Raw genomic sequence first — 21,267 nt, forward strand, 5'->3', positions numbered from 1 at the left:
TCATCATTGGCTTCGTAGTTCGTTCTTTGGCATTCTCTTTGGCGAACGTCGCAATCTCTTTAGCTGCGGAGTGATGATGGGATGCTTGGGACTCGCTGTGCTCTGCATTTCTTAGAGGCTGGATTGTACACCTGTGTTTGACTATGTTTGCCTGTGCTACAATTACTTATGACTGCTTACAAGGAGCAAACGCACTAACGCCATCTATAGAACAGCTCAGAAAGACTTCCTGATGCGTGTATACTTCAGCATAATTTCTATCGAAAAAGTCCAACTTGGTCGAAGTTCGACCTCTGCAGGTTTGCGACGTCCCTACTTTTGAGCGGCTGCGGAGCTAACAAAATACCGGACGAGGCCTTTTCTTCGTCGGCGGCCCACCCTGGGTTCGAAATAACTCCGACAGTGTTGAACATTACGAGGGACCGTTTCTCGTAGATTTAAAGAAGATCGGCGGCCGAGCGTGTCGGCGCACCACAGATCTCCACGCCTGCCCATTTCTATCCAAACAAGCGCTGCACCGGCGCGCGGTCGCGTGTTGCGACTGCGCGAGTCACAAAGGAGACTCCGTGCCAGCGGTCATACTGCGCTAGCTACATTTCTCGCCTACGAATAAATTGGTGCCACCTAACCTCAAAGGCAGACCGACCTTACGCTGTCTAAACACAAACGTCAAATTTAGTTTCGGCAAGCACATTTTATCTCACAAGTACCGCAAAACCTTCAGTATAGTTATACAGTAAAACCTCGTTATAACAAAGTTGAAGGAGCGGTCGTAGTTATTTCGTTATAACCATTAGTTTGTTATAGCCAATGTCCATTTCTCCATACTATTAGCAAGCAAGGGGAATTATGATTGCTTTGTTATATCCATTAGTTTGTTATATCCCATTTTGTTATAACGAGGTTTTACTGTATGCAGATTGAGGCCTTCCAGGGCTACCTTGTGCAGAGAGCAAGTCACCTGCTTCTTGCGCAGGGGTTGCGGCGACGTCAGAAGGACGCCGGGCTTTGATTGGCTTTGATTGAAAGGATAGTGGGTAGGCCTCGGTGGCTAGATCCGTTGAGGCTCATTTTTGTCAATCAGCCAATAAGAGTTCGGCGTCCCGACATCATCACGACCCCTGTGCAAGAAGGAGACAAACTTGCACTCTGCATTGACGGTGCCAGTACGCCAGTGCATTTCCTCGTTGTAAGCAGTCACGTGTGGTCGTAGCACGGTTGGTCACAGTCAAACGCAAATGTGTGAGAACCAGCTGTCGACGAACATAGTTGCCAGAGGGCAGCACTGCAGCACCAGCACGACTGCTTACCGGTGCAGCCTCCTGAAGGAAGCCCAGCCGACAACGGACAAAGGAGGGGTCACCACGCCGGGCAAGGAGTCAACGACCGAGCGGCACTCCCGCTCCGGAGGCGCCCTCTCGGAGGGGCCCGAGGAGTCGCTCGAGTGCATGGCCCAGGAGGAGCGCCAGCTGCTCAGCCGCTACGGGGTCTGGCTCCTCGTGGGGCTCTGCACGCCCGAGGACAACACCCCTCAGGTGACTGCACGGGCGACCAACCCCTCCGGACAGACCCTTTTCAAAAGTTCATGCGCACCATCCAGTAGCTATCTGTATGTTGCCTGGAGTGTGTCTTCAATTGGTATGTTTACCGCCTCCTCAAAAGTGGTCGCCCGTCTTCCGCCCGACAGTGTCACAGAAGTGTCGCGCCATCGTCTGCCGCGATCCCGGTGGAGGTATGGCGGCGGAGGTGCACGCGGCAAACGTCCGTTCCGCTGCGGGTCGCTCTGTGGCCAGAGAGTCAATGGAAACCGAAGCAAACGCAAGTTGGGACGCCGTAACGACGACAAGCCTCGCGTCCGCTCACCTTTTTCGACGCCAGCATTTCTACGACCGACCGCCTGGATTGCAATGTCCAACACAACGACGGGCCAGCTTCCGTGACGTAATTTGTAGCCAATTTAAGACTGCTTTTGACACGTGGGCGGGATGGAATGATAAACACGCCGGTTGAACACATGCTCTAGGCACCGTTATGCCTACAGCTCGAATTATCCGAGTCCGTCGTCGTTTGGGTATGCACTCTTAGCAGGTTTAGGATACGAGGGTCGCGTCAGCAATCGGCGTGAACTCGGCCCGGCTTGTATCGAGAATAGGTGCCACATTTGCGTTCGGCGAAGGCTCGGATCCGACCGCACCTTTTGTGCCCGACAAAAGGCAACCAACTGTAGGGTACAACACACCCACAGCTCACATCTTTCTCATCAAAATAAAAGAGATGGCTCGAGGCGCAGCACACGCACGCACCTCGGAGAGCTCGTGCAAAAGAATGTTCTGAAGCCGCCATCACAGGCAGACACGTCGTTCTGTTGTCTCTTTCTATGTCCTCACTTTAAATAATGTGGAAGGACCTCGCGCCACCCACACGACGATGGTCCTCGGTGTTTTTCGAAAAGGGTCTAGTATATCGTGGGCTGCTCAGACCGTATACTTCTACGGATTCTTCATGTTTTGGCCTTTCACTGTTAAACCGATTGTGATCGCTTTTCCGTCTTAATAATGCGATGGCGCCGCACATGCAGGAAACGCTGGGCCGCCTCCTGGGTATGCTGTTCCAGTGGTTCCACTACACGGCCTGCCTTCCAGACGGTGTGTATGTCAGGCTGGTGCCGGTTAGGGCTACTGTAGCTGCTGCCGTTGGGAGCAGAGGGATGCAAACTCGAATGCCACCTAGGCAACTGGCGAGAAACACCTCCAATGCTTGTACTCGGTTCAACTCGGAAATTAAAAAAACTTATTATCTCCACACTGTCTGAAAAATTTACGTTATAAAGCTATTTTTAACATGTTGTGCGGGCTTAATAAAAACACTTTTGTTTGTTTTCAAGCTTTGTTCAAGCTCGGAAGTCTTGTTTTGAATTGAAAAGTGATGTAAAAGGCAGCAGTTGTGCAGACGATGAAGCAAGTGGTAAACGCCATTGCGACGCGACTTGCTCAAGGTCACTCATAAAGCATGTGAAACCTCCATTCATCTGACAAGCACCAAATTATTCCGCATGTGCTTTTCTATCAAAGGGGTGCATCATCTGCTACAGATGCTCGTTTCCCCTCTGCAAAGCTTCTTTCATCTGTGTGATGTGACTGCATCATCACTAGACCCGGTGCCATAAGTCTTCATGGTATGGGCAACTTGTTTGTCGGTGGTGGCTCCCCGGCTGTCCTGCGCTAAAATAGATATCTTTATCTCTAGTACTTTACAGAAGCATCTAATGTCCACCACTGGTAGTGCTGGTCTGTTGTCTGCAAAGGAAAGCCTGCATAACTGGCACCAAGACAGTTGCATCATTATTATCATATAGATTCTTTAGCAAAATTGGGCAACCAAAAACCAAGCATCGATTAGGGCTTCGTTGAAGCTAAAAATAGGGAATATATAGCTAGCTTTATGCCATTCCGGCTGCAGGTCTGTATGACATAGAGCAAGTGAAATCATTGTGTGTATTTTTATTTTTGCAGATCAAACTGGAAATGCCTTGGAAAGGCTGAAAACTGAAGTGAGTCTTTTATCTTGTTTATTTTTTTCACACAACAAATGTCTTGTTAACATCTCAAAACTTAATCACTCGGGGCATTACAGCAAAATTTAATCGAATGTCATCAACATAAAGGTAAGAGTGAATATGAGGTAAAAAGTACATCAGCATATACACACTAGGGAGGTGGAGGGTATCTTCATAAATGCAATTTTCAGCATAAAAATTGCAGATATGGGACAGCACATTCTCTTTTTAAGGCACGGTATTCATTTTACTGGTTTATTTTTTCAATGTTTAACTGTCTGAAAGCTACTAAATATGACCAATAAATATATTCCTTTACCCATAAGTATACTTGAGGTACATTTTGTGGGGCTACCTTTATGTTTTTCAGACACTATGGAGCAAAAATATTCTGCAAGCTTGAGAAATTTGCAGGATACTGTACTGAACATGAAACTAAATATAGAACAATGTGTCCCGTTCTCCTGAAAAACGGGAAGCCTAGTGCTTACTTTGCACCTAGCATAGGGCAGGATGCAGCATGTCAGTATGTAATAAAATACTGGGCCACAGCTTCCAGAAGTATAAGTATGGTTCATTCCAATATAAATAATTGTTTGTATTCTTGTATTGCTTCCTGCAGCAATAATATATGTATCGAGAGCATTGACCACTCTTTTAAAGCATAACCTCTTAGTTTAGGGATCGAATTACCTTCTATCGAAAACGCAAGCGCTAAAGCCAAATCTTGCTGTTGGAAAAGATAAAAAAAAAAGGTTATTTTTTTTAAATGGCTTATACTAAACCAAGTATGCAGGCGACCTGGTTTGATACTGACATGGTAGCCCAGGAGCGGGATAAAAACGGGACGAACGCCCCTGTCGTTATTTCGTGAACGGCGAACGAAAAACCGAAACCGAAAATACGCGCCCGACAGGCGACGAGAGCGTAACTCGTTTCAAGCGATGCAGCCCCAACGCGAGCGTCATTCGCCATTCCCCTGCCCAAAATGGCCGACTCGAAGGGCTCCTCGAGCGAAGACGCTGATCTGCTGGAATGGGTGAAGATAAACGACGCCTTTCGGGCCGAAGAAGGCAATTCACCCACGCTGGTGAGGGACAGAATGAAGAACAAGATTGTCTCCAACCCGTTTGTTCCCATCGGCATGTTGGCCACGGTCGGCGCTCTCGGCATGGGCCTGAACGCAATGCGGACTGGCGAGCGTCGAAAGTCCCAGCTCATGATGAGGGCACGGGTCATCTGCCAGGGACTGACCATCGTCGCTATTCTGGTGGGCATTGCGGTTGGAGCGGGAGCGGCGACCGGCAAGAAAACCCAGTGACGTTGGGCTCGAACGGCCGACCGCGGAACATGCAAAGACGGCGGTTTTAGAAGAACCTGCACACTGAAGAATTAGTGCCCAGCGACCTTGTTTGCTCGGTGACTGCGTTCATTTTTCGGAGATGTTTGATCTCTATAACGATTCGTCATGTATCGACTGGCTAAACGTCTTTTGAGGCGGTTCACCGCATGTTTAGGCCCATCGTGTTTCAACGGTGCTACATGCCGGAGATCTAAAGCGCTGGATGGTGTAGCACCTGTAGCGACGACACAGCATTCAATCATTTAACAAGTAGACGCGCTGTAACGGTAATCTGTCAAAAGAAAGGTATCTTTAAGAGCTATTTTAGTTGCTTGTTTGAATTTCGCTTCACAATTTGGGGCTGTACAATTGTTTTATTTGAACTGTGTAGATTTGTTCAGTTCTGCCCCAGCTGTAAAATATGTATGTAGAACGGATATCCACTATTACATTTTTTTTTTCAGGAATCGTTTTGTATGAAAGTGAATTGCATGTTACAAAGTGAGAGTGCAGCATGAAAATAATAAACCCCAATGTTCTATTGACTTGTACCTTCCAACTACTCGTCATTTCAGAATTATGGATTACAAAAACTTCTGTGTCAAAGGGGTAGGTTGCATTATAGACCGTATTAAGGAACAACATTTAAGTCCTGCAGCACTGCACAAATTTGCAGTGGAGGTTCCCAGAACCTGTACACCAGGAATGAGAACAATGATTGTCCCCGTAAAATAATATCCTTTTCTGAGAATCGTGAAGATTGCTGGGCAGAGTGCTTGATAGCTTCCTTCTTTTCTAACAATGGCAGCAAAAATTTGTGTGTTGGTGTATGAGCTACCTACACAACGCTTCAGTTATATTTGAGGTAATAGCTGCATTGAACACATAAGTGATCACGTGCAGAGAGATGAGGGCAATTTTCATATTATTTTAAACATGCAATTCTGTGGAAGTTGGGTCACACTGTGTCTTACTCAAATGTGCAAGTCCTAATATGACATCTGGTGAATATTCGCTGGGATGCTTACTCAGGCCGTCTGAACACCATACCAAGGGTAAACTTATTTAGCTTTAATGATGAGCTAAAGAGTTATAGGTGATTGTTGCATCATCTAAAGGGAGCATTCACTGGGGATAGCCAAAAGAAGAGTAAAATCTAGAAGTAATTTGTTGACTGCAAATCGAGCTCATGAAGGCAAATTAGCTGCTTTATATGGGAGGATTATTTGTATCTGTATATGAAACAGCTGGCTTGAACAAAAAGTAAATGTGCAAACGAGCTGGTGTAAATTGAACACAATTATGAAAACCCCTAGACTATGGCAAAAGAAGGCGACAGCGCAAGCATGCAGTCTTGGTGTTTTTCGTAATTATGGTAAGTTGACTTGTCTGCCCAGCTTTTCTTGACAAATTATTTTTAGACTCCTAAAGGGCCCATGAAACGAATTTTGGGCTAGGATAAATTAATTTAGATTGGGATTTTACTAATTGCATATCATTTAGTGGGCCAAGTGAAAGAAGGTATAAAAGTCGAAGCCTGATTTTCGGTACAAAATTTTGAAAAGACCGCGGACTATTTCATACCTCCTTGCCTTCGAAAGTTCTCTGCCTTCTCGCAGTCATAAATCTGCAGTACCCAAAGTGTGTCACCCAATCCAAACGCACGTCGCACGACGCCCGGACCTTCCTTATTCCCTTCGCCCTTTAGCTGACAGTGCGGTGGAAGCTGTGCACTTGCCGGACCAATCAGCCACCTCACTTTCATCACCTGACCTCAATCTCTGCGCATGGGTATGCGCGGGGGAGCGTGATCATGTGGCAAAAGTGTGGCTGGCCCAACGAGCACATAGCATCCACAGCACTGTCAGCTTCGGTGCGAACGGAGTGGGGAAAGCAACTTTGGTTCGACTCTTGAGCGACGGCGAATCTTCTAGGAGGAGAATGGCTGTATCCATGTACACAAACGAGGGTCCGAACAAGAGGGGATTCCCTCCTTTCCGTCTTCTTGAGCCGTTTGGTACAATGCGCGATTTGTGAGTTAAGGATGAAAGCTAAGGAGGAAAAAGTTGAGAAATCGTTCCATGACCCCTTTAAGGCAAACACTTTGGTGGGCAAGCTTGGCTAGATTTTGCACATGTCGGCATTGCCAGTAATGCTTAGGGTGACCATATTCCTCAAGGTAGAAAACGGGACATCCCCGCGGTGGCGGTGGGAAGAGGGGGGGGGGGGGTCGTACTAAAAATTAAGATTAAGGGAAAAAGTTTGATGAAATAACTGCTCTTATTTCAAAGCGTTACCATATTGCACTAAGCCCTAGGAAACAGTCACACTCGTTCAGTTGCATGCACTCATTTGGAAGGTCCTGCTTCGTGTCCTTCGATGGTGTAAGCGAATTTTGACGACGACTAAGGTTTCCTAAGCAGGACTTTATCCTGCAAGACTTGGTTGTAAAGTCTGCGCACTTATATGGGAAGTTCAACCTCACAAGTAGCATTGCTCGCACGCTTGAGACAAGCAGGCGAGACTTCTAGCATACCCATATGGAGTTCATAATTGAAAAGACGCGCTCCACTGGAGCCGTGGCTCCAAAGAAGCACAGAGCCAGTTCCACGACCTGGGAAATCTCGGCGCAACATACATGTTCTGTTTTCACCACTTTAAAGATTTGCATCATCTCTCACAGACTAATACCTGAAGATTTCCAATCTTCTAGTTTCGTTTTAATGTTCTTATTGACAAGGGTCCACCGGTGAACACACACGTGCGTTTCTTCGCTATTTTCGAAAAAATAGTGTAGTGTTGTCAACCGTGATCCTACATGTGTGCTATATCTGGTAACAAAAAAAATTCTACACGTGCGTCTTTGCGGGAGAAAAGGTGTTTGTGGGCAAGAACAATTCCAAATTTTACTCTCTGGGTAAATATTTTAAAGTACCTACGTTTTTTGCCTTTTTTTGTCAAATATATTTGTAATGAGTAGGCATATTTTCGGCTTGCTTCAACTCGCTTAGTGCCAATTCCGAAACTATGCACCGATGCGAAAACTGGACATGATCCATTATTGGGAAAAAAAGACGGGACGGCAGAAGTGGACCTCAAGAACGGGACTGTCCCGGCCAAAACGGGACGTCTGGTCACCCTAGTAATGCTTGCAAGCATTTCCAGATGATCACTACAAAATAAAACATATCTTATGTGCCAAAAGAATATTTAAAAAATAATACAGCCTTTGTTATGTATTATGTGCCATCATTACCTCGAAAATACCCCGGCTAGTCATGGTCGACAGTGAGAGGTACTATAGTGGCTGCACAACGACCTCATGCTAGATATGAAGCCCCAACTAGTGCTTAATTCTTGCAACATTGAATCATTCTATACTGTCGCATTCATTGGACCCTAGAGAGAGAGAGAAAATTAATTAAGGTCGTGGCAAGTTAGACCCGAGCTCGAGCCTTTGAGTGCCTCACCGTGCCGTGACGCAGCGCTCACGTCCCATTATTAGACGATGGGTGCTGCCCCAATCTAGCCTTTGTGACCACTAGTTGCACTGACTAGCAGCTGGCCATAGTGCCTTTTGGGGCCTTATGCTACACAGCGGGACTAGGTGGGACCGGAACATTGTCGTCTGGTGCGATTGGTCAGTGGCATGGCGCCGACCGATCGCAGCAGACAACATTGTCCCAGTCCCTTGTTCCCACCGAGTAGCATAGGGCCCCTGTTCACTGCTGTGCCCTGTCTGTAGTGAGTGAAAAGTTAACATACTAATCACTTTCCACTAGGAAAGAAGATAAATTTTAAAAAAAAGATAACCTACATTCTCACTGTTCTGGCCTCCAGTACATCCATGGGTGGCTGATGGACATTGTACGGACTCATTTCGACGTGTTTGTGTCCTGTCTCCTGCCTCATCCCGCTGAATATGCACAAGTTGGAGGCCACTGGTGAGTGGACTGTGCATCCATGAAGCACCAACCTTCCTCGAATTATTTATCAAGAGGTCCTCTATAGTCTATGAAAAAGGCATGAACAGCAAATAGTTAGAGCAGTGCGAGTCAACCTGAAGCTGTTGCATGGCTGTTTAGACAGTAGAAGAGTCTGCTTTCTTTTGGCATTTTTTTTCTAGCGATTTGTTGGGTGCGCGGCAGCTGTTAATCTGGGGTCTTTAATGTGCATCGTTCAGTAATTACTCAAATCTTATAGGAACAAGCAAGAGGGGGAATTAAACACAAAAATAAAATTATTTCATTTCACCATACAAACCATCAAATAGTAGACTAAAAAAATAGGAGTAAAATTTTAGGCTGCAAGCAGATGTCTTCAAGGAACTGATTTATTTATTTATTTGTTTACAATAACCTCAGGGCCGTAAGGCATTAGAGATGGGAGTGGATACGTTATGTACAATGATGGAAATTGTGTCTCGACATTTGATGGGGTCCTGGACCGTGATGATGACTTCGCGAAGGTCATTGCAGTCCACAATTGCATCAGGAAGGGGGGCATGCTGGTAGGCTATGGAAGAACACTGCGGTCGGGCTTTTTTGTTACAATGATACAAAGATAGGCCGGAGATAAAAGTAACTGATTTAGAGATGGCGAATAAAAATTTTTATGCAGCAGGGCATAGGCAGAAGATTTTTCGACGGAAAAAAAAAGCTATGGGAGAGAAAGATCTGATTTTATGTGGGAGACACTTGAAAAACTTGAGAAATCTGACTTAATAAAATGTGCAGCACAGTTTTAAACAGATTCAATGTTGTCTGTAAAAGTAACTTGATGGGGGTGCCAGATTGATGTGTATTCTAAAATAACGGAAGTCCTTTCAGTTCAGATTTTGAAGACTTGAGCTTAAATGTGGAAGCATAGTGAGACCATATAAAATGCTGGCTCGACTGTCTTTCTCAAAAATTCTAAGTGATTTCTCAGGTGGGTCAGAGGAGGCTGGTAAATCACTTTTGAACAAAGATGATATTCAAGAAGAAGAGAAGATGAAATTTAAAAGAATGCCATTGTCACCTGAAATTATAGCAAAAGGTGGGCGAGCTAGTGAATGTTCAACATTCTGAAAATTTAAGACCGACAAACAAAAGAAAAGAAACAATACACGAAAGGTGTTTTCTCTACCCTACATTTGCCTTTCTTTGATTTTTATGATGTCGAACATTATTGCTTGTGTCCTTTATTCCTGTTCAACGAAGTGTATATGTTCACACTCTTCCTGCTAACAGGCTTTCCTTATCCTAGTCAAATGAGTGCTTGTAACAACATTTTGTTTTTCCTTGTTCTGCAGGGATAACTGGCCATGTCAGACTGACCAGATCAAGGAGGGGTTCAAGACACTCCTTTGCCTTGTTCCGTACGACATCATTAACAGAGAGGTGTACATCTTTGAAACCTAATTTTTTTTTCCTCCCTCTTTCCTCATATCAGTCACTCCTGGAAACTACAAATTAAACTATATTTAGCATAGCTTTAGCCCCAAGAATGGTGGCCGAGATGATGTGAGGCTAAAACTATGGAGTACTTCTATCGAGTGTGAAAAAAATGTGTCTCAATATTTCACTGTCAATTGGCAAAATGGAAGGTTTGATGAAATAAGTTTTGCAGCATAAGATTTTGAGCATCAGTTACATCTTTTTGCCAAAATTTATCTGAGGCATGTAAAATTTTCTGATGGCCTTAGGAATGGGCTCTCATGACTAATAAAGTTATGTGTAACAAAATCCCAAAATAACAATATTTTTTTCTTCAGGTTTGGGAGTACATTATGCCACACTGGATGGAGGCCTTTCGGTTTGAAATTCCAGAGGAAGAACTTTCGGAGCTCAAGATTCTTCTCAGGTAGGATGGTTCTTAAAGGGAAGATGGGGCACTTCTGCATTTGAGAAAAAACACTGGAAATGCATTCATTTGGCCTTTAGAATAACAGATATCACAATTATGTTTCAATGCGACACGCCGGAGAGCAATCAGGGCAATTTCAAAATGGGGCTAAAGCCCCGCCTCCCTAGCCTTGGGCAGCCAAAAGAGCCGTCGACGACGTCACAGACAGCGACTGTCTTTCGCGTTTAACAATACTTGTGCAGCAAATGGTTTGGGTATTCGGATTCACGGGGTAAAAATACACTATAAATCACTTTTAACTCATTTTTTTTCAAGAAGCTCCATAGCTTCCCTTTAAATTTGTCTGTCTTAGCAGTACAGTCAAACCTCATTGTAACGAAGTCGGTAAAATTCGGAATCTACTTCGTTACATTGAAATTTCGCTACATAGAAATTCGAGGCTAACGTTAAAGAAAGTTTCCACAAATGTTTCTTGGGTGCACAAGACTCACCGAGGACACCTTTATTTCACTTGAAAGCAGTCCATCACCTTTTCCTAGGCCACTCTTAGCATTATTATTGGCATCACACGACGTTCGCATAGCCAGACAACCTGCATTGCGTCTTCGTCTTGCTGTGTGATTGCGAACCGCCTCAAGACATCGATCGCGTCCACCACTTCACGGTCACTGGGCCCATCGCAGGTGTCTTGCTCACCAGGCTCGATGTCGTCCTTGCTTGCAAGTTACCACGAACATCGCTAGCTATCGCCTCATTGGTCACCTCCTCTGTCGCAATGACAGCAGAGTTGGCGTATAGAAAGTCGTCGAGGCCGACGTTGTCAGGGGTGGCTCCATCGCCTTCGAGGCTCCATCGCCGAGGACAATGAGAAACGTATGCTTTTAGTTAGTCCTCGAAACGAACTACGCAGCGCGAATGAAGCTGACAGACGAAACGACGGCGGCTCTAGTGTCCTCTAGTAGCCGTTCTGTACACCACACCCGCCAGGTTCGGCCCGTTTCACCCTTTGAGCTTTATCGGGGGCCCATTTCAGCGCATGTGCTTCCCAAAATCTCCTTTGGGACCCAAAAGTTTGCGAGAAATTGTCCATGAAACTTTGTTACATCAAAACTTTGGCCAACGGGACTTTGTTACATTGAAGTCAAAAATACATGACGTGCATACACCTGCAGTTAGAAAAATTTATGTACTTTGTTACATTGGGGGTTTCGTTACAAGAAGTTTGTTACATCGAGGTTTGACTGTATTCATAAAAGTCCATACGATGTACTAAACTGAAGTCAAATCAACAAGTGAATAAGACATTAAAGCCTGATCGCTGCATTGATGCCCTTAAACAGGAATACCATAGCTTTTGCAGTGATAATTCAACATATGGAATAAAAAATAGTAAGTTGTATTTATGTTCGTCTAGTCTATATTATTAGGAAGATGCTGCTGACAGCATCATCCTAAAAATATTGAATTTAGTACAGTGTGTTGGCATAAATTGTTCAACATCTCCCAAGACAAGACTTGCTGTACTAGAAGAGCAACAGTTAATTAAACAAGGCTTGCAGTGAGAGGAAGTGTATTTGTAGCTGGACATAGCCTTTACTACTACTAGTTGCAAGCATCCTAAAGTAAGTATGTACACTTCACACTTGTGGGCAGTCAGCTGTCCCATAAGTGAGTGCAGTTACTAGTCAGTTCGGCTGGCAAACATCTTAAATGTTGAAAAAAAAGAGGTGCTATACACGAACTCAACTCTCCTACGTCACGCCGCGGTGGTGGCACGCCGGACGCACTTCCGGTCTGGGGCGGTGGGCAGAAGTCGCCGTGCGAGACATGCATTCCTGTGTTCCTTTGGAAGAAACGAGACAAAAAACCTGCCTCCTCGTCAAAATGCTGCGACGGGGCTTTACCAAGAGAGTCTGGAAAGGTTTGAAGATCAGTTTTCATGTGTTTCTGCCCCCTTTGTTCGTCCGAGAAGGTGCATAGTAGCCGTGAAAAGGGCAAACCAGACGCTGTCGAACTACGATTGCGTGAGCGGGCAACACTTTGTGGTCTCCAGATGTATTTGCTTTGTTCCAACATGAGCGAGAGAAAACCGCCAAGTTGTCCGGACCACCCGCGGGTTCAGTGCGTCTTCAAATTCACACGGCCGCCTGATCGTTCGAACTTTCGTCTGCTCTTTCAAACTTGTCCGCTTTTTGTCGTCTGCTCGTTCAAACAAAAGCGGCCCGTAGACCAAACTTTGACCCGGTGATTGAAATAAGAAGTAATTGCAGGCCTGAAGAGACTTAAGTAGGCTCGGTGTAAACAGTAGATACAATATGTTGACCATTGGTACCGGTGGCCATCACCGACTTGTTACGCTTGGTCTGTTCCCTCTTCCTATTTTCAGTATCGACGTCGATCATCGCCGCTACCTTCTACACTTTTGCAGCACGAGCGACGTCGCGACCGAGAATAGCTAGAAGAATATCATCATAGTTTTGGCGTCCATTCTGCGGCGTTCATGCGAATGAATCGTCGCACGACAAATTATTTACTCAAAGTTTAGCGGTGTAACGAGCCTTGATAATTTCGCTCAGGCGATTAAAGTGGTAAGACATTGCGATGACGACGTAGAATCAACAATTTCAACGCTAAAAAAAAAAGTGTAGGCAGACTCACACAGACGCCGACAACGTGACATTCGAATGATTTGACGCAGGACGCGGTGCTTCTTGTCCGTACTCCATGCGTTCGAACTGTCATCTGCTCTTTCAAACTTGGCTGCTTTTTGCCGTCAACTCGTTCAAACAACAGCGGCCCGTAAACAAAATGTTGACCCGGTAATTGCAATAAGAACTAAGTGCAGGCCTCAAAACACTTTTGAAGGTTGGTTGGGGGTATGTAGGCTAAAGTGTAAACAGATACAAGAAGATGTTGATCATTGTTACCAGTAGCCATCACCGACTTGTAATGCCCGATTCTACTTGCGGTTTTCAGTATCGACGTCCACCATCTCAGCTACGGTCCACGCTTTTGCAGACGTCGCGACTGAAAATAGAGAGCAGAATCTCATCGTGGGAATCCGGCTTTAGCGCCCATTCTCCGGCGTCCACGTGAAATGAATCGCCGCACGTCACATTATTCACGCAAAGTTTTGCCTCTTCAGTTTTGCTGAAGCCGCTCAAGTAGTCAGACATTGTTAGCAGGACGCAGAATCAACAATTCCAACGCGAAAAAGAGCACGGGGACTCCCACCGACGCCGACAACAACGCGATTCAATGGTTTGTTTATGGGCGACGGCGGGCTTTTTGCCCACCATCCACCGCGCATGCGCGGCGCCGGTGAAGTCCGCTAGGGGCGCTCCGGTTTGTTTGTAAACATGAGTTGGTGTATATAAAAGGACCAGTATCTCTTTGACAAGACTTCTTGCTATTCTGTGACCTTGCACTTCGTTGATTGTCTTTGAACTTGCAGCAAGGTCCTTGACCCAGACCTGAGCCCACTGGGGTTCAACATCAAGCAGATGTATGGATTCCTGACTGCCCGCTTTGAGAACACAACTGCACAAGTGCAAGAGCAAGCCCTGTACTGGCTACAGGTAAAGAGAAAGCATGTATGTCGGCAAAGAGTATAACAGCGGTGAGAGTTAGTACAAACCCAAACCTTCCGATTCAGTTATTGTACAGGTGCGCTACAAGCACACTAAAAAATAACTATTAGCTAAAAAGAAATGCTTAGACTCACTTCCATTAAACTCCTGTGTACATAAAATATATACCTAATTATATATTCATAGTTGTCATGGTGGGAACGTGATGTCGTGTTACATATGGTAATGTCACATGTTAAACTTCCCCGCTAAATTTAGCAGGAACAGGATGTATGCTCTCTCCGCGACGTATCTGTGATATGGTTGCTTCTGGCTGGTGCAGATTCTGACCATGCTGGAGGTGCCTGTCCCCATGAACCTGCTCTTCTCCATGTTCCCTGCGGGAGTGCAGGCAACACTGGGGCCAGCTCCCTTGTCCAGCGAGCCCAAAGAAGAGGCCCATGTCGCCACGCTGACCCCCAAATTTCATCCGTTGCGACAGGACACCACTGGTAACATTTTAAAGCATTCACATTTGTTCGGCTACTACTTTTACAACATCTACAGTCTATCTCAGGCTGCAGCAGGGGTCGGCAACCTTTTGCTGCGGCGGTCCAAATCGCCGCAAACTGGCGACTCGTGCACCTGCACTTGCAGCATGCTTCTAAATGTTTTCACTTTGCAAAACGTCTATTGGTTTGGGAGTTGCCAACGTTCATATTATTTGGCCATGGCAGTACTCAATAAAAGTTGACCGACGTCGCTTATTGCTGGCTGGGATGAAAGTTTTGCTGTTTGAAACAGCGGAGTCTGGTCGGTTTTAACAAAGAGGTGCGCCCACCCAGGTACCATGCTTGGCAGCCTCGGCCTGGACTGCGACCAGCTTCCAAGCTTTCTGCCGGAGGACGCTCCTCCACGAGAAGACAAGTCAGATGCAGAGCTCTGCCTCAGCTGCCACATCCTCATGGTCGACATCCTCATCAAGCAGGTGACTCTGAGGCCACGTCGGTCGTGGAAAATTGGCTGCCATCCCTAAATGTCTTTTAGGTTTGGCAGGCTGTTTTCCCTCTGATTACTGCTATATCTCGGATCACTGCTCAGTGGGTGCAAGTGTAAAAACGAGGAGTGAGAGCGTTATAGTTTCAGGTTCCAGTGCGTCCGAGCGTGTGAGCACACCACAGCTTGGAGTACACGAAGCAAAAGATTGCGCTACAAAATTTGAGAGATCGTTGGTTTGATCCCAGAGCCTTACCTAACTGTTTAGGTCGTCGAGGATTAGAAACATATTTTAAATTGATTGATCCACGCAGCTAGAGCTGCAGGAGGTGACCCCCCATCGTGGCCTGAACACCTCGGAGGCACGCGAGATCTTGAGCCTGCTACATGCAATGCTGAGATATCCCCGGGCGGAGCACCAGTGTTGCCAGGCGGGCAGCGCCGGCGGAGCGGGCGGGGTGCCGGCCGCTTGCCTCTTCTGTGAGATGAGCGCCATCTGGTACCAGCTCGTGCTCTCACTCATCGAGTTCTTCTGCCCCGTCATGGAGGTGGCCATGGCAGATGTAAGCATGGTGCCTGGAATGCGTTTCGAATTGGTGTGTGTACCGTGTTTACCACTTCTTAGCCTGTTAACAGGACGCAGAAGCAATCTTCGAATTAAGAAAAGCTACGAAAGCTTGGATGTAGTTACAGCCTCCACCAATATGAAAGACCCACTTGGAGCACGTGATAAAGACTAGAAGCTGTTCCGGTGTTCAGGATTTTCGGTTTAATTCCTTACATATTCAATCCCTAAATCGTTAACGTCGGGCGAGGCACTATTTCAGCTGGTCGCAGCTAGAGCCACTGAGTAATTTAAGCCTTAAAGGGAAACTCCGCTTCATTCTCGGTTGTTACCAAACACTGCGACTCTCTTTAGTGTCATCTAGAGAGACTGAATGTCAAATATTATAACGTAATACCGCCTAAAAGATCACTAAACCGGCCGACAAAAACTGAGACTCACGAAGTCACCAAAATCCGCTAATTTAGCGGGCGACATGCGGCGCAGCCAATGTTGTATTTCCGTTGTGGCTGACGTCTGTTGCATACGCAGTTTTTTTTCTTGGTATTTTCTTTTCCCGGGAGAGCTTACCGGGCGGCGCTACGGACGCGCTCCACGTTTGAGCAAGCAAAGAGGCGAGCCTACTACAATAGAGATGAGTGGGCGAGACAAACAAAAAAAAAAAATGAACGAGAACAAGAGAAACAAAAAGAGGAAGAGAGAGTTGTACGGAGATGAGTTTCGCTGACACACCTGCCAACCGGTGCCAACCGACTAGCCGCCTGGGTTGCCGCCTACATAGCCTGCTTCGTTGCTGCTTGCGTTGCCTGTTCACCGCCGCGGCTAGGCCCGCCCTCCCTCCTCCCTCCTCACCCTTCCCCTCGCATCCGCGTCTTTCTTGGGTTACCGCTAGTAGATCACGTGACCCCTTGTATTCCACGTGGGTGCGTATGCAACTGACGTTGAGAGTACAATGTTGCCCGGCTGTGCCGAAGTTTCAGTTTCGGTTTGCGATTGTGGTAAATAACAAGACCGCACGAAAAATATTTTGCTTTTAATGAGACAAACGGTCTAGGGTTGTTTTGAAGTACTTTTCACGTTTATATCACCCACTATCTCGAAATTTCCAAAATCAAGCGGAGTTGCCCTTTAAGGTAACAACACTTGCGCCACCTTGATGCTTAAATTTATTGTTGCCTCAACTTTTATTTCAAATCGCAGGAAATAAAATTACTTTCTACAGATATATTCAAACAGTCCGCGACAGAGCAAAAGAACATCGCCCAAACTTTCGGTGTTGGGGCACGACACATACTGTGGGCAGTTTTACATCATTCCAAGGACAGCGAAACTCGATGACGCAGCAAGACTGAGTTGGCGTGCACTGACGAAGTGCCTTCCCGTCCCTTGGAGTGACACGGGTCTTGGTCGCGTGCTCCGAGTCTGTCTTCGTATTGGTGGAGACTGTACCTTGAAAATGTCTGTGAAGTTTTTATTTTATCAGTAAGAGCGATGTAATACTAAATTAAAATTTTGCCGTAGCTCCTCCTGCTACTGCACGCCATAAGCAGGAAAGTAGGAAAGCAGAGAGAAAGACTAGTGAAAATGATGTCATCGGCAGCGTCATGTGACACTTGCTCGCATTCAATCTTGCTCGAAGATGCCTACAATAACGCAAAGACACCTTTGATAAATCAATAACAAGTGGCAGGGTGGCTCATTGTATGCTTTACGGCATTCGCTGCACGGCTTAGTACATTTAGTACATCTGCCGAATTTAAGTGCAGTATTCATAGCTGGGAAAGAGGATGACATGCAAAGTTCTAAGTTTATTAAGTTTATCCTGCAAGAAATTATGTAAAAGTACATAAAATAAATGCTGCATCCCCCGGGGATAACTATTGTTTAGGAAAAATAATGGTAATGGCCAACTCTTCAACTGAAACCTACACCATGACACCCATGTCATGCAGCTATCTATTTTATTCAGAAGGGGGGCAGGGGAGTGCGTAAGAATAGAGAAGGTAAATAATGTAAGTATATGATTGCAAAAAAAAAAAAAAAAAAAACATTTGAAAATGATTAACAAGGTCAGATAAGTAGACATGGGAAGAAATCATAGAAATAACAACATCATGTACAACACGTGTCAAACTTCTCGTAGCTCGTCACATTCAGTAGTTTGGTTCAATAGTTTTTGGAACTATATGTAGAAAACTTTGAAGTACAATATAAGGTTCCACAACACGTCGTCTGTTCCATTGCAGCCATTACCCACTGTTTTGCCGCCCTATGTGCAGTGTGTTGCATCAAACAATAACCCACATGTCTGCGATCCTCGTGCATCCATTGAAACTCGCCGGGACATCTCAGGTTCCAACAGATCCGACCAACCCGGCAAACAGCCACCCGCCCATTTCGCCAAAGCCGCAGACGAAGGACGAACCGCAGAGGCCGGTGCCGACCGCACCACCCAAGGCCGCCCAGCCTTCGCCGCCAACGCTGGTGCCTGCCAAAGAACCAACAGTCGCCACAATACCCGGAAGTCAGGTTTGTGACAGTTCGGATAAGACTGAAATTGTCTCAAAGCTTGATTGTCGCCAAAGTCACCGACGGGACAAGAACGGCAGGGAGGTCTTCCAGTTGTCCTGCCTTCTATAATTTTTCACCGTTCCGTGGGCCTCGAGCTTGCACGCACTGCCAAAGCACAGCAAAAGGCAACGCACGCAAGCGAAAGGCAACGAGCTTGTGCGGGAGGCCAGGCATCTAAGAGAGATGCCCTGCCATTCTTATCTTGACAGCGACTATACGGTGTGCAAGTTCGTCTGCTCCTTGCACACCTCGTGCATTTGTTTACCGCCAAAATGCACCCACGAGCGCATTCTCTGTGTACTCTTTACGTTGCCCATTGATTGGCATGCCCTCTTTGGCGATCCAATGCACCAAGGACGCATTTTACAACGCTTGATTGTTGTATAAGCATATTTTGCGAGCTCGTCTTGCCCCAGATGCCAAGCAATTAGGAACTATGTTACAAAGAACTTATCTGTAACACATGTCGACAATATTAGGGGAATAATTAGAAAATAAATCTAAGCTATAACTCTTCCAGCAACACCTATGAGGAGTTGTCAAAGGGCAACTGCGAAAGAAATTTTAAAAAATCCACTACCTAGCCTTCAGTCCATGGTATAGTTTCTGACAAAAGTAGGATAGCACCTCCAGGATAAGTTGAAATGTCTACGAAAATGTTGTATACCAACGTATGTCGCCGATGTCATGCTGCAGCGCTGGTGCTGTTGACAGCGAGGTGCGCACACATACACACCTCATTACCCGCAAATATAGCTCCTATGCATGTGCAGCGTCCACTTGTTTATAAACAGTGTAGAACTGATTTTGGATGCTCCTGGAATTCACTTAGTGTAGGATATAAACATTTATAACCGCCTTTGCTCAAATTCAATGCAACTGTATCATTTAGAAGTTTAGAACTGTATCACACTGAATGCCTTATATTAATCTTAAGTATTAAGAAACAATGTTTGGTATTGGGTAATATTTAGGGTACATAATACCAGCCTCATATTTACCTTGGCACCAATTGCGCTTTGGTACCGAAGCTATGTCCTTGGTATATGTTTACTGGTATTTCACATTGTTATACCTTGGAGCTTGGAGCACATGTTAGAACGCGTAAATGGTTGTGTCTGTCCTTAAGGAGCTTTAACAGACATCAAAATCATATCGCTTCCAGCTTCAGCAGTTTTCATTTTCAGTTACACTGAACTCCCAAAAACGTTTTGTTTGTTATGTGCTTAAATAGGACGCATATGCCATAAAATAAACTCTTCTCAAAGAAAACTAATTTTAGTGCGATACTTACAGCGCGAAACATATTTCGACTCGGACATCCTTCCAATATTTTGACGCATCTACCCAAAGTAGAAGCCTCTTTCGGAATCGCTCCTAAAGACACATATAACTTCCCCAAAATTTTTTTAAAGTGCTTGGATTGCAGCCGCATGTCACTAAACAAACATATTTTTGTGCAAGGTTTATGTTGTGAAACTAATTTTCAGTAAGCAGCGATTCTAAAAGTTGCTTCAATTTCGGCACATCCCAAAATATTAGCACATCGCAATGCTGAAAACGGGTCTCGCGTCCTAAATATTGTGCTAAAAACTTGTTTGTTTGTTTGCTTGGTTTTTCGGAAAAAAGTTTATTTTGCGACATGTACTATTTAGACACATGCAAATTTGTTTTCTTTTTAGTTCAGTGTCTTCTTAATTAATGTTTTTAGCTTTATTGCTTAAAATATGAAAGACCCAATGCCAAACAGCAGTTGGAAAGGTTTAGAACTTTGGGAGAGATTTTTTTCACAGAAGTCAAGGACAAGCACCTTTCTCGGGCCTCCGACCGATTGAATCAATCGAAAACACGTTTCTAATTCCGAGTATTATACGATTGTTACCGGCTCCTGAGCTAGTAAAGAAAAGAGAATGTCGGATACCTAATTTCCTCACGCTCGCCTGGTTTCTCCAAGCAAGAATTCAATTTCCTTTCCTTCTCAGGAGAGTCCTGAAGCTCCCCTCGAACACGAGGTGGGACCGGCGCCCGAGGGCCCGGTTCTGATGACGGCCACGGTACAAGAGTGTCCAGGGCAGCTGGACACCGTGGCAATCATGCCCACCGAGCAAGTGGTTACTGCCTTTGCCAGGGCAGTCACTCTCACCGAAGACGATGTCCGTGAGTTGTCTTTAGGAGGCTCCAAATACTTTACTGTAGGAAAGAAGGGTGGGAAGGTCCTCGAGTTGTTGTGCCTCCAGCACGAGCGTACTACCTTTAATAACGCTTCAGCATCTCGCGAGAGCGTGTGCCCGCAGCCAAAGCACGCTGGTGGGTGACAAGCGCGTACTGGACGCTAGGCATTCAAATGATATGCTATGCTGTTCTCACTCTGTCAGTGACAACAGGGAGACAACAGTCTTTCTATTGTCCCCATTTGTCCCTATTTTAGTACAATAGGGAGAACACATTTCACTCCGCTCGTCTGCATTAGACAGTGCGCCCATAGTGCCAAATCCCCCCCCTAGCAGCGTAACTGCCTCACCTCCGACAAATCCATGCGCGTCGTGCCGTCCCATCATGGTACGTACATGTGCGTGCTTTAGAAAGAGAAAGTTACTGCCGGTGCGCTGAGATGCCAGGTCTGCCATCGAGATGGCTCAATGGCACTCGGGTAGCCCATGACGATAGATGGCGCCAGTTACCCATTCCAATTGGAAGCAGAATACTTCGAGGCTACGGTGCATCCAGTCGTTTGAACTATGCCAAACCCGTTCATGCCGAGGCTTTTGTTATTTTTGCAGGGTGAGTTGCACTCCACTAGTAAAGCAATTTGGACATCTGC

At 45.8% G+C, this 21,267-nt stretch overlaps 2 protein-coding genes and 1 long non-coding RNA gene across 3 annotated transcripts in view; 2 read left to right on the forward strand and 1 right to left on the reverse strand.

The window, feature by feature from the left end:
* The window catches only part of LOC120844611 (protein unc-79 homolog), a 92,252-nt gene that overhangs the window by 14,995 nt on the left and 55,990 nt on the right, over window positions 1–21,267 (forward strand). The window contains exons 12-23 of the mRNA XM_040216470.3: window positions 1,319–1,535; window positions 2,579–2,645; window positions 3,513–3,550; window positions 8,739–8,842; window positions 10,192–10,279; window positions 10,654–10,742; window positions 14,200–14,323; window positions 14,658–14,826; window positions 15,160–15,302; window positions 15,625–15,873; window positions 18,228–18,404; window positions 20,429–20,603. Coding sequence (XP_040072404.2) covers window positions 1,319–1,535; window positions 2,579–2,645; window positions 3,513–3,550; window positions 8,739–8,842; window positions 10,192–10,279; window positions 10,654–10,742; window positions 14,200–14,323; window positions 14,658–14,826; window positions 15,160–15,302; window positions 15,625–15,873; window positions 18,228–18,404; window positions 20,429–20,603 — 1,640 coding nt within the window. The remainder of the gene's footprint in view (window positions 1–1,318; window positions 1,536–2,578; window positions 2,646–3,512; window positions 3,551–8,738; window positions 8,843–10,191; window positions 10,280–10,653; window positions 10,743–14,199; window positions 14,324–14,657; window positions 14,827–15,159; window positions 15,303–15,624; window positions 15,874–18,227; window positions 18,405–20,428; window positions 20,604–21,267) is intronic.
* The window catches only part of LOC121834460, a 60,627-nt gene that overhangs the window by 2,986 nt on the left and 36,374 nt on the right, over window positions 1–21,267 (reverse strand). The window lies entirely within an intron of this gene.
* On the forward strand, window positions 4,526–5,449 carry LOC115330702 (HIG1 domain family member 2A, mitochondrial). The gene has a single exon (XM_029992577.3). It carries the CDS (start codon window positions 4,545–4,547, stop codon window positions 4,875–4,877), a length of 333 nt encoding a protein of 110 aa, XP_029848437.1. The 5' UTR covers window positions 4,526–4,544; the 3' UTR covers window positions 4,878–5,449.

Source organism: Ixodes scapularis, unplaced genomic scaffold (genome assembly GCF_016920785.2).
Source record: "Ixodes scapularis isolate PalLabHiFi unplaced genomic scaffold, ASM1692078v2 PGA_scaffold10__122_contigs__length_95168666, whole genome shotgun sequence".
NCBI lineage: Eukaryota > Metazoa > Arthropoda > Arachnida > Ixodida > Ixodidae > Ixodes > Ixodes scapularis.